General features: G+C 31.5%; 3 protein-coding genes and 1 pseudogene across 5 annotated transcripts; all 4 read left to right on the top strand.

Moving 5' to 3' along the window:
- Positions 1–394: 394 nt before the first annotated feature.
- LOC106766637 lies at positions 395–2,336 on the top strand (annotated as a pseudogene).
- Positions 1,654–5,551, top strand: LOC106765460. 2 transcript variants are annotated; one of them, XM_022784259.1, is made up of 4 exons: positions 1,708–1,740; positions 1,837–1,905; positions 2,343–2,553; positions 5,084–5,551. In XM_022784259.1, exons 3-4 carry the CDS (start codon positions 2,372–2,374, stop codon positions 5,268–5,270), a joined length of 369 nt encoding a protein of 122 aa, XP_022639980.1. In that variant the 5' UTR covers positions 1,708–1,740; positions 1,837–1,905; positions 2,343–2,371; the 3' UTR covers positions 5,271–5,551. The 2 variants fall into 2 exon arrangements, with proteins under 2 accessions (XP_014505579.1, XP_022639980.1); XM_014650093.2 differs by lacking the exon at positions 1,837–1,905 and having other exon boundaries at positions 1,654–1,740.
- A 727-nt stretch (positions 5,552–6,278) lies between these two features.
- On the top strand, positions 6,279–9,685 carry LOC106766636 (IST1-like protein). The gene is made up of 7 exons (XM_014651353.2): positions 6,279–6,670; positions 6,755–6,887; positions 7,781–7,884; positions 8,030–8,201; positions 8,285–8,422; positions 8,574–8,757; positions 8,843–9,685. The coding sequence occupies exons 1-7, from the start codon at positions 6,642–6,644 to the stop codon at positions 9,523–9,525; spliced, it is 1,443 nt and encodes a 480-aa protein (XP_014506839.1). The 5' UTR covers positions 6,279–6,641; the 3' UTR covers positions 9,526–9,685.
- Positions 9,686–10,081: 396 nt separating this feature from the next.
- LOC106767859 (probable caffeoyl-CoA O-methyltransferase At4g26220) lies at positions 10,082–11,874 on the top strand. Of its 2 annotated transcripts, none has more exons than XM_014652815.2 (5): positions 10,082–10,381; positions 10,462–10,541; positions 10,764–10,908; positions 11,004–11,135; positions 11,474–11,874. In XM_014652815.2, exons 1-5 carry the CDS (start codon positions 10,313–10,315, stop codon positions 11,762–11,764), a joined length of 717 nt encoding a protein of 238 aa, XP_014508301.1. In that variant the 5' UTR covers positions 10,082–10,312; the 3' UTR covers positions 11,765–11,874. The 2 variants fall into 2 exon arrangements, with proteins under 2 accessions (XP_014508301.1, XP_022639978.1); XM_022784257.1 differs by having other exon boundaries at positions 10,344–10,381; positions 10,462–10,665.
- Positions 11,875–13,142: the final 1,268 nt, after the last annotated feature.

The following is a 13,142-nucleotide window of genomic DNA, read 5'->3' as shown; positions in this document are numbered from 1 at the left end:
CATTATTTACTATTAATATTATTATGTTTATTATTTTGTATTTGCATCTAACTTTTAATTTTATAAAATGGAGATGGTGGAAGTACTGATATTGAAACTTCCTCTGAATTTTATATTTTGTAATATATCACAAATTGAAATTTGAACCATGTAAATGCTCCATTAATGTAGAGAGAGAAAGAAAACAAATGTTAAGGATAATGAGGAGGTGTAGGGTAATTTTTGGAATAAAAAAAATAATGGGAAGGTGTAAAATACTTTTGAAATAAATTAAAATAGTGAGAGGTGCAAGACCTACTTGGGGAGGTGGAGGGAGCAACACCCATAAATTACATATTTTTGAGGTGTAAGAACCAACAACCCAAATGGGGCTATGTAAGAAACAACAACCCAAATATTTGTGGGGTGTTACTCCCTCCACCTCCCCCTTTCCTCCCTCCACCTCCCAATCTTTCTTTATTTATTTTTAATTACAATAATAACCTTTTTCTTTTCCTTTTTTAACCTTTTTAATTTTTTTTACTTTTTTAATTTCTCACTTCTCCTAGCCCCACCCCCACCGAGATCCGCCTTCTCTTCTCCCACTTCCATTACACTGTTTTCTCTAGGTGCAAACTCTCCAAACTTTATCTTTATTATCCTCCATGGTGCAGTATTGCTTGTTTTCGTCGATTTGTAAACAGAGTTCGGTGTTGTTATATGGAAAGAAATTGGCGCAAATGACCCAGAAAGAAGCATCGGAAGCAATTCTCCAAGAAGAAGATGACCCAACTGCGGAACTCAGATACCTTGACCCAGAAACCGACCCTGCCACCATAACAGACTGGGAACTTGACTTCTGCTCCAGGCCCATTCTCGACGCCAGAGGGAAAAAGATTTGGGAGCTGGCTGTGTGCGACCAAACACGCTGTCGTTGCAGTACACCAAATATTTTCCAAACAATGTCATTAATAACATTACCTTGAAGGATGGTATTGTTGCTGTTAGTGATGAATTGGGTGTCCCGTTGCCCAGAAACATTCGCTTCTTCAGGTAGTTCAGGAGTGAGTTTCGTTGCAGGAAAAATAGCAAAAATGAAGCAACTTTCTAAATAAGCTTAAATTAGCTTATGCATGAATTAATATCAGATTTTTTAGAAGTTAATGAGAAATGACTTCTACATATTAACTCATGTATAATCTAATTTCAATTTACAAAGAAACTGATTTCACTTTTTTTCTTATTTTTCTATGTAGTATATGAAGATGTTTCTCCTAGAAGTTGGAGTATGGAATGTTGGATTAAGTGTTTGTTGCTTTGCAGGTCGCAGATGCACACAATTATTACAAATGCATGTAATGAGCTTTGCATAAGGCCTGTTCCTAGCAAACGGGTATCTACGGACATCGCAGAGATGATTCAGCTTTCTCACCTTGGAATATTTCCTTTCCAATTTCTCACTCACTACATTCTCAGACCAAAGTGGATAAATATAAATTTTTACTGAAAAGATAAAAAAGGAATAGAAAAATAGAATGAGGGGTAAAAAAGGAAGGGGGAGGTGGAGGAAGGAAACAGGGAGGTGTAGGGAGCAACACCCATATTTGTGGGCTATAGTTGTATCTCTGGTGGCCCAAAAGAAGCCCTGACGAAAGTGAAGATTGTAAAGGACAAAAAAGAAAGATGGCACAGCACAACACAAGGTTAAGAGTGAAGAAGAGACGAAGTGAAAGAGATCACTGCATTGCTTCTGCTCACAAGGTAACACTCTTACCCTCTTCTCTCTTATTCTTCTTCTTATTCTCATTTCTGATACTATGATTCTTCCACCCTTTGCCTTTTGCATTTTCTCTGCAGATCTCGTTCTCTCCTCTTCCCGATCTTCTTCTCTCATTATCATCTCTTTCATTTTCAATAGTTACTTCAGTTACGTTCTGTTTTTGCATATATTGCCTAATTTTATTTATTTATTTATTTATGTGGTTTTAGTGTGAAATGGTTGATAATTTTGGGTTCCGACATGGCATAGAACCCTATTTTATTTATTTAATTGTAGTTCTTTTCATTTGATATCAATGCATAACTCCATCTTAAACCCTTTTTAGTTACTCATAAAACATCACCTGCTAAGCCAATTGACCGTAATGTAGAAATAGAAATGGACAAGGTAGCAACTGTTAGTGTCGAAGGCCGTGATGTGTTCTAGATTTTGCTTTAAGAATATGCCTTTAGCTGTTAATTTTCTTTTTGTTCTGAATATTGTCAATGTGAGTTGAAGAAATTATGATAGTTTGATAAACTTCTCCTTAAACACTTTTTCACTTTGTGCCTTATTCTAATATGGCCTTTCCCCTTTGGTCTAGGGTTTTGTTCTACCTAGTCTGCAGACTTGATGGCGTCAAAGTTGCACCAGTTGCAGTCCAAAGCATGTCAAGCATCTCAATTTGTAGCCAAACATGGATCTAACTACTACAGGCAATTGTTGGAACAGAATAAGCAATACATTCAGGAGCCTCCGACTGTAGAAAAATGCAACCTGCTATCGAAACAATTGTTATACACTCGCCTTGCAAGGTTATATGTTCTCCAACTCCCCCTTTCCCCTCAAATAATGTGTATGGATGGATTTATTGTGTGTAAATTTCTAATTTTATATGCTTGTTGGCCACCTTTTTTTGATTGCAAGTTGTCTTTTGGCACACTTTAAAACAAAAGGACGTTTCTAGTCTTTTCTATTGGCCATAGACCTGAGAAGACTGTATGAATGATGTGGATGCAAGGCTTTAACATACTTTGTACTGCTTGTCCATGATTGGGATATCCATGTTTGGGATATCGACTATTTTTATGATGGCTAACACTATTTCTGCTTTACCTGGATTTAGAACTGGCCGTGAGACCAGTTGTAGTTAATGTCTCAAAGTAGTATATGGGAAAATCTTCTATTCTCTTCTGATTTATAAAGTAAGAAAATGGGTCCTCCTTCATGTCCTTGATCGTGGGAGATGTTGTGGAATGGGAGATTGTTTTCATTTTGATGGTAAAGCGATAAGACAGATTCTTGTGCATATTTATTATAAACAACAGTCTGATGTGGTGTCTATGCAATGTTGTCAAACTCAAGGATCTCAAGAGGATTTGAGGGAGTATTGTAACTCAACCTCATAAGAGTTTCAAGTCTATGAAAAACTATATTCATATATCCATGCATGCATTAAAAAGAATATAGGCAATATAACAACACATAATAAGTCTTAAGTATTAAGATTCAATACATAACACAACTATAAATGGGTTCACAATTCATAAAATTACACTATTGCAAGAGCAAAGGAAAGTATTAAGGAAACAATACAAAGCAGACTGCCAAGGGCGAAGGCAGCATTGGTGACAATGGTTGTGAGCGCTGTGATGGCCATCAATGGTGAAGCTAGCATCGATTGGAAGGTACAGTGCTTCAATTGTTATTGATGACAATTGTTTGACAACAATGTCAGTCTCAAAGTGCGCACACTGTTGAGAGTAGTTTATTTCTTTTCTGATCTGTGAATGGGTGGGAACCCTAGCAGAACAAAAGGGCCATACGAATTGGACTTCTATTTTTGGTTGGGTCGAGTGTTTCAACCAACAAATGGGCCACTTTAACTCTGAAACCTCATCTTAAACAAATTGGACCGATGTGATGCACCTCATGATTTCATGAGCAACTGATTGATCCGGCTACAGTCCACACCTCTTCTGATCCTCGTGTGCATCAGCTCGCTGCATCCCCCAAACTTGTAGGATCACATAAGTATCCAAGTATACATGGATTTTAACAATGTTGCCACTGTGGACTTATTAAGGGTTCCGGCTATAATTTAGCAATTTTTCTTCTAAAATATGCTGAGCCAAACACACTAAATCCGTTAGCCCATCCATTACTTGGCCTTATATTGGGAAAGTTCACCTGGTATGTGACATGAAAGGGTTTAATTGTCACCAGGGACATGAGTCAGGGGAGAAGGGCACTTGAAAAATGAAGTGGACTCTATAAATGAACAGGTGATCATGTAATTAACATTAATCCTTTTTTGGAACTGAAGTTTAGTTTGATTCAGCCCACGAATCTGTTCATAGCATAGACTCTAGAATTAGTATTGGAGACAAGTGTTTGCGTGGAAGAGTCCATGGACAGAATTTAGATCTAATCAGAGTTCTGATCTGGTGTTGGAAAGAAATGCCAGAAATATATTNTGTGTATGCTTTAGTGAATATTGTTATGGATGCTTTAGAAGTACAAAGTAAAATCCTGTAGGACTCTAGAACCAACCGGACTCTTAAGTCTTTAGATACCATGTTATTTACTTTTGACTAACTTTTGGACTTCCTATAATAACCCGAATCCCTAATTTCAGACTTTCACGGGCTTCATTTGCTTGCCAGATATACCAAACTATAGCTCTTTGCAGCACTATACGTGTACAATTAGCCTTGAACATAATAAATTAATTATTTATTACACTTTAATGATTATTTATCCTCATCCAAGTACCAAGACATGCATATATTTGAAATTAAGTCTCGTTGCATCAAATAATTAATTTAATTTTTCCCGTAATCCATCATAGCGTGGTTCAACTGTATGCCTTGAATTTAGCAGCTCATAATGTGCTTTTCATTATGAGAACCTATAGTTTTAAGTCTAGAATTTCTTGTTAATTGGTGTAGTCATCGTGTTTAAAATTCTGATATAAAATAACCTCAGCTCTTCAATTTCTTCCCACATCAATGTCTTAGCAACTTGCTGTTTGTAGTTTTTGTGCTGAAGCCCGCTTCTGCTAGGTACTACTGAGCCAATGCTGCTTCTCTCTGTCATCTATTTGTGAATGCCAATGTTTATGTGGCTCACTTCAATATTGGTTTCAAATCTGTCGTGTGTTTCTAATTATGCTAGTTTTCATCACGTACTTTAGTGAATTAGCAAAACAATGATATAATGAACTCTGGAACCTGTTCTGCATACTGTATTGTCTCTATGTAGTAAAGGCTGTTGTATGCCAATTTAATTTGGGGTGCCCTCGCTGCTACATATAACTCTTCAAACTCTTCAAATCTTTTGCAGTATTCCGGCTCGTACTGAGTCATTCTGGAAGGAACTTGATTATGCCAAGAATTTGTGGAAGAACAGGAAGGACCTAAAGGTGGAAGATGCAGGTATTGCTGCTTTGTTTGGCCTGGAATGCTTTGCATGGTTTTGCGCTGGTGAGATTGTTGGAAGGGGATTTACTTTCACCGGTTACTATGTCTGACAATAACCACTTGAAAGTGTAGATTTTTATCAGTGCTTATATACTCTTAAAGCCAATTTCTCTGATCATTCATACATTGTGTGGATTATTCTACAAGGCAATTTTTGTTATTCTGAATTATTTTGTTTTGGGAGAAAGGTTGAAAAACTAGGGTTTAGTTTTCATAAGCCTCAATAACCCCTTGTAGTTGAAAGCGGGGGGACGAAACATGCGTTGTTCTCTTGTACTGTTGGAAAGCTAGTGATGGTATTCCACAATGATGAATTGATGATACTCCTGCAGGTCTTTTAATTACTTTTTTCATGCTTTTTATTTAAAAAAAAATATTTAATTAAGCTTTAAGTCTGATAAAATTTGAAACTTTTAACTGTGTTATTAATAACTTTTTATGGTGCTGAATAATTTTTATGATACTATTTAATAAATTTATATTTTTCATTTGAATTATTGTTACTGTTTAATTTTTTATTAACTTGTATTAAGTGTTTGAAGCGATTATGATCGTGTCTTCTTGTTAAGTTGTCGTTGTATATTATTTTAAAATTTTATAATTTTGTAAGTTTATAATAAATAATAAAATTTTATTAAAGATTTTATTGAAAACTTCTAAATTTATTATGAATTTTGAAACTTAGTTAAGTTATATAGAAATTAGCAATGCTTTTTAACATTTTAAATACGTTCATTCTTGGTTAAAATTTTGAATAAGATTTATTAAATAGGACGACAGACTTTTATTTTTTTAACACTTGTAATGAATACTAGTTAATATAAAAAAAATGTATAAGGAGATGTATTAAAAATAATTCTTTTGATAATTATATCTTGAACATTCATTATATTATTTTCTTAAAGAAAAAAATCTTTAGCATAACCAATAGAAAATTTACTGTGACATGGTTACTTTTTCATGGTGTTTGAATGTCATGAGAACTGTCCAGAGAAGATGAACTCGGAATATTTAGTCTTAAGGGTAAAACGATTCCTTGACTGAAACTGTGAGAGGTTAATATATGAAATTTGGGAGTGAAAATGAGTTAATAAAGAAAGTCTTGTTTTTGTCACTGAAGCAACAACACTACCAATACAATTCATAGTTGGGTTGGGTGTTGTAGCTCTCTTCGACTGTCATAAGGTATAATAATGCTACTTCAATCTAATGCTCACAATTGTCAAACCAAGCTTTATATGCAATTAAATAAAGTAACTTCTTACAGCAATTGGTTTACATATTAGGTCTTATTCTCTAATTATTTTACAATAACCCCTCTAAGTTTCTTACCATTATATATTTAGGCAAAGGTTCATTACAACTGTGAAATAAAATTTACTTGGTACAGACAAACAAACAGCAACAGTGTCGTAGAAGCTATGTTTCCGCATTTCAAGTCGAAAAAATGGTAGAAAACTTATGATGTTTGTGCAGTGTTTGATTATAGAAGATGAAGATTTTGGTGATTTGAGTTTGATTTGTGATGATGCAGCAAAACCGCATTGAAGCTTGCGGTCTCACGGTTGAATCTTTTGAAGAACAAGAGAGAATTGCATGTGAGGCAGCTCCGGGAAGAATTGGCTCACTTGCTTCACTCTGGTCACAACCATGCTGCCAGAGTCAAGGTAATTTACATGAAACTTAAGAAATTAAAAAGATAATTAATAATATTCATTTTCCTTATGCATTCTTGTATTTTCTCATTTATTCGGTTACTAATGTTAAATTGTTCAGAAATTTGAAATTTAGTATTTATTCATATTATTTATTTATGAATAGTATACTATCATATTATGATTATTTTCTTTTAAAGTATAATTAAAATATATTAAAGTGTAGTTTATCAATACATTTCTCTTAAATCTAATCTTATATTTGTGTATATGTAACAGTCGTTGTTTTTTTTTTCAACTTGTGCTAAGAAAAATTATTATTTATTATTATATTTTAAAAAAATCTATTTATATAATTATATTTTGGTGTTATAATTATATTTAGTTATAAATATAATATATAAATACAGAGTTAGATAATATAAAAAAAGCTAAAAATTATTGGAATATGTTAACGTATTGAGTTTTTATAATTGCACAATTGGTAAAAATAGAAAAAAAAAACTTGTAAAGAGACCAAAGCAGTAATACTACGTTTTTTTTAATATAGTGTATAGTTAAATCTATAGATTTTTTTTTTTCAATTCTTTATACAGTTACACCCAGTTAACTTTTTAGAAAGAGTTTTACGTGTTGTAATTTTAATTTTCTTAAAATACCACTAAAATACAGTACTCTATATCAGTCTTAAAAAAAATGTGTGATTCTTATTTTTACTTAACGACTCTCAATATATTTTTATTTATATTTTTATTCTTATTCTTATGATTTTTTATAGTAATTTCCAATAAGCTAAAAGGGGAATAATAATGAATGATGAATAAATAAGAAAAGGTTATTCTCCATATATCTTTTGTTTTTCTTTTCTTTTAATTTTTTATCAAATCTCCTTTACGTGTTTTCAGGTTGAATACGTGGTGATGGAAGAGAAGAGCATGGGAGCATACGATCTTATTAAGATATACTGTGAACTCATTACAGCACGTTTGCCAGTGATCGAATCACAAAAGTCTGCAAATTTCACCGAATAACTTTATAATATCTTTTTATACTTTCCTATTTTATTTTTATTATTTTAAATTTTATATTTCACCAAATAAATAGTTGAATGTGATCATACATTGTTACTATGTTGATCCTTCTTTCGCCTGTAGAAACTGCCCCATGGATTTGAAGGAAGCGATTTCGAGTGTAATATTTGCGTCCCCAAGATGTTCGGATATACCTGAGCTTGTGGATGTGAAGAAGCACTTTACGGCTAAGTATGGAAAAGAGTTTGTCTCAGCAGCTGTTGAATTACGCTCTGAATGTGGTGTAAATCGTTTGGCAAGTCTCTCTTACTCTTTGTTATCATGTTGAAAATCATCTCTTATCAGTTCTTTTCTTTCTAATTTAGTATTGTGCTTCAGTTGGTTGAGAAATTGTCTCCCAGAGCACCAGATGGTCCAACCAAAATCAGAATACTGATTGAAATTGCAGAGGAATATAATGTCAGATGGCAACCGTCTTTAGAAGAAAATTATGAGAAATTGTCTCACGATTTACTGGTATGGTCTGTTCATTATGATATTCAGTTAGTTTAAAGACTTTGTATTTTCATTATGAGAAATTGTGCTTATGATTACAACCTTATAGTTAACAAGTTTGAAGTGATCAATATGTTTTATGGTATTAATTTGTCACCATTTATATCATAAGGCTGGACCAAGCTCCATTTATGGTATTAATTTGCCACCAGTTCTAGTGGAACCTCCACAACTTCGTGATCCACTTGTAGGTGATGAAGAAGAACCTCCTAGTTTACAAGCTTCTTGTGAACTTAAAGAAATGCAAGATAAGTCTAGAAGTTTTTGTGAGAAGAATGGAAAAGTAAATTCTTCAGGTAACTTCTTTTAATCACTTTATGAGAAACATAGTAAGATGGTAATTGCGTAGGTGAATAGTCGTGGTTGTTTAATTTGTTACAGGTACTAGAAATCAGGAAGTGGATTTTGGAAACTTGTGTTGTGAAAACATGAGTGATTTCCAAAAGGGTAGACATAACTGGGAGATGGAATTCAAGGATGCTGCAACTGCTGCACAGGCAGCTGCAGAATCTGCAGAACGTGCAAGCGTGGCTGCAAGAGCAGCTGCTGAACTTTCCAACCGTGAAAAGTTAACAAGGCAGTGTTCAGGTGAATGGCAGAGTTCTTGTAGAGGAGGGTTCAGAGCTGAATTATCTCTACAATATGCTTTTCATTCTTCCAAACATCTTTCTGCTGGTTATGTCGCTAACACATTCCGAAGAAGCGCTTTTGAGATTAATGTAACAGAACAACATAGCCTGGTAGGACAACAAAATGAACATTTCATGAATGGTAATGATAATGTGGTGAAGCCTTACCAGAAAGTGCAGGGTGAAGCAAACAAGGAATCGAGCGGAAGTGGCTCGGATGCATACTTAGATTCTGATACTACTGATTCTGAGGGTGGAGTTTCTGAACAAAATTCAGATATTCTTGCGCATTCTTCAAAAACTGCAATCATACCAGATAAGGAAGAGACTTCAAAACCATTAAACTCAAAGGAGAAGGCACCACATGTTCATCCAAACTTACCTGATTGTGATACCTTCGCTGCACAATTTCTGTCTCGTAAGAAACATTATTAATAGAATTATAAGTATGAATTTAAGTCTTACATTGATATAAATGAAAAAGTAGAACATCATATAAAATGGATTGAAGATGTATTAAACTATTATTTTAGAGTTTAGAGCAGAGAGTAATGTCAATTTCTTATGTGAATGATTGGAGACGATGTTTTGTTTATTGTAGTGGTAGAGTACTGCAATTTAAAATATTGAATCTCACTGTTAAGTACGTATCTTTAAGAGAAAACAAGTGTTGTAGTTTCACTTGTTTAAAGTGAATTTAATATGGTTAACTTGATGTGAAAATTTAAAAGAAAAAGAAGAGTACGTAATTGAATAGCATAGTCTAACAAAATATATACACCAACCCTTTTATTTTTATTATCGTTACTATAATTATTATCCTTGATGGAGAATATATTTGGTCTTGGATAGTTAGCAAAAAATTATTAGCTGGTTCTTTACTTTATTACATAGCTTTTAATTAATTATTACATTATGTATATTTGATATAAAGTTAATATTTTTTTTTACAATTGAAAACTTAAATACATATTATGTTGTAATCACGTATCTACCCATTAATTTTTCTTATCTGTATCCAAGAAAATGTCTCTGAAGAGCATGAAAAGATGGTGATCAAGAACTAAATGAAGCATTCTTTGTCTGAAAGATTATAAAGAAGCAACTGATATTAACTAAAAAAACCTATATAATACATTCCTACCGTTATTGATTGAGACTATTAAAGAACATTGGAATAGCCCAAAATAATTAATATGCTGTGCTAAGAGTTTACTGAGAAATGGAGAACATATCTGAGCCAAAAGTGTTCGCAAATACAGTCATATTGCAGAGTGAGGGATTACTAAAGGTAAAATGATTTTTTTTTTTTTTTTTTGAATTTTTGTTTATATTTTATACTACTGTTTAAGTTCAGTTTTCTTGTGGCAGTATATATTGGAGACTGGCGTTTATCCACGAGAAGCAGAGACCCTCAAAGAGCTAAGAAATGAAACTGCAAAGCATCCCATGTAATTGTTCTTTCTTTGTTACCAGAATATCACTTCTATACGTAATAAGCAGCATATCATTGACAACAAATTCTGATATATGTCCTCATATTATGCAAGAATTTCTCAAACAAATTGAACAAAAGTATGGCATGCAGCTTCCATATTCTTTCATTGAATTTGACTTTTGAGCAGCGACATAAGGAAAGTTTTTTTATATGTAATGTGATTTTGATTCTTAAGGGGTTTCATGGGTGCTGCACCTGATGCGGGTCAGCTAATGGCCATGCTCTTGAAGGTTTCGAATGCTAAAAAGACAATAGAAGTTGGAGTTTTTACTGGATACTCTCTTCTCCTCACTGCACTCACAATTCCAGATGATGGAAAAGTTAGTATATTTATATATATATATACTGCTTGTTATGTGCCATATGTGTTATGTTGTTAGCTCCATATTCGTTTATTATGTGGTTGCTGCTGTAGATTATAGCGATGGATCCAAACAGAAAAGCATATGAGATAGGGCTACCATTCATTAAAAGGGCTGGTGTTGAACACAAGATCGACTTCATAGAGTCTCCAGCTTTACCAGTTCTTGATAAGCTCTTAGAAGATGTAAGCTATGCATATCCACTTGCTTTTGCATTTATATCACTAGAGAAACACAACATCAAAAAAATAAGACATAGTTTCTTATCATTTAAAAGTAAAGTTAAAAGATAGCTTAAATATTTAATTCTTTTTAATTATTGATACACTTTTGAAAACCTAAACATGAGTCTCACATTGGATAAAAATGAAAAAGTATAATATTATATAAACATAAAAGACCGATTAATCCATTATCTTTTAAGATTTTGGATAGAGAATACCGTCAATTCTTCGTATGATTGAATTTTAATATTTCATTGGTGTTTGTGTCTTTCTGGACTTTTTTCCGTGTTTTTGTGAAGGCTGGAAATGAGGGGAGTTTTGACTTTGCATTCATTGATGCTGACAAAAAGAATTACTGGAATTACCACGAGAGAGTTATGAGATTGGTGAAGATTGGTGGAATAGTTGCATATGATAACGCATTGTGGGGAGGAACTGTTGCCTTGCCTGAAAAGGCAGTTTCGAAGGATAAACAAGAGTGGAGACTATTATCACTAGCTTTCAACGAAGCAATTTCAAAGGATTGTCGTGTTGAAATTGCTTTTGTTTCAATCGGTGATGGAGTCATTATCTGCAGGCGTATTGCTTGATTCTCGTCTCAAGCAATACGAGGTATTTATAAAGTGATGTATAACTTTCAAGTAGACTTGTAATACAAATACTAAATATATAAATATCAAAAATAATGTTTAACTAGTTATTTATTCTTTTAATTTGTTGGTTTAGTTAATTTTAGTTTGTTTATTATTTTTTAAAAATGTTTAATTTGGTTGACCTTAATATCATACATACATGTTAATTTGTGAATTTTTAATTATTTATTTATTTTTTATTTTTTTAATTAGAAAATATAAATTAATTATTTATTTTGGATCATCTTTTGAAAAACAAAATGTGAAATATTTCTAGATGTTATTCCATGAAGGGTGTTTCATCTTATACCTCCAAAGGTTTCATTCTACACTTCCAACTTTTTTAAAAATTTACTTTTAATTTTAATAAATATCTTTTTTACTTTTCACTTTCTATTTAAAGTAAGGTGTTTCATGAAAGTAAGGTGTTTCATCCTGCACCTCCAACACTTAATCTTGTTATTATAACTTTTTCAAAACTTTACTTTTTTAACTTTAGTAAATATATTTTTTACTTTTTTTCTTTCTATTCAGAATAATCCTACATTTTTTAATTCTGTATCCTTTTTAAATTTTTTTCAAAACTGTCTTTTATTTATATTTTAATAACTCTTTAATTTAATTTAAAAATCTAATATTATTTAATATTTTTTCATATTTTAATAATTATTAAAATATAATTTATATTATTATAATAATTATATTACTAAAATTAAAATTAAAATAATTAAAATAAAGTAATAAAAATAATTATATAAAGTCTNATTTAATATAATAAAGTATATTAAATTATAATACATCAAGAAATTAAATTTCAAAATTTTTAGATTTCTTAATTATTATTATTTTTATTTTAATATTTTAATAACAGTACTAAAATTATATAAATTATATTTTAATAGTTATTTAAAATAAAATAAATTAATAATATTAAATCTTTAAAATAAATTAAATAATTAACAAAGTAAAAATAAAAAACAAATTTTTTAAAACATCACTATCGGAATTGGAAATCCGATAAGTATGTTATGGGAATCGGAAATCCGATAAGTATGTTATCGATATCAATATTCGACACCTTTTTTTTTAATTTTATTTTTATTTAAATTTAATAATGATTTAATTTTTATATAATACGTATATTACAAAAGTTAAAATAAAAATAATTATATAAAAACTGGTTTAATATATATAAATATACTAAATTATATTAAAATATTAAATTAATAAAATAAGATTTCAAAATTTTTATATTTCTTAATTATTATTATTTTTATTTTAAATTTTTTAATATTAGTACTATAATAATATAAATTATATTTTAATAGTTATTTAA

Source organism: Vigna radiata, chromosome 7 (assembly GCF_000741045.1).
Source record: "Vigna radiata var. radiata cultivar VC1973A chromosome 7, Vradiata_ver6, whole genome shotgun sequence".
NCBI classification, from domain to species: Eukaryota; Viridiplantae; Streptophyta; class Magnoliopsida; order Fabales; family Fabaceae; genus Vigna; species Vigna radiata.
Note: the sequence above shows the minus strand (reverse complement) of the source record. Positions and strands in the feature narration are given on the sequence as shown.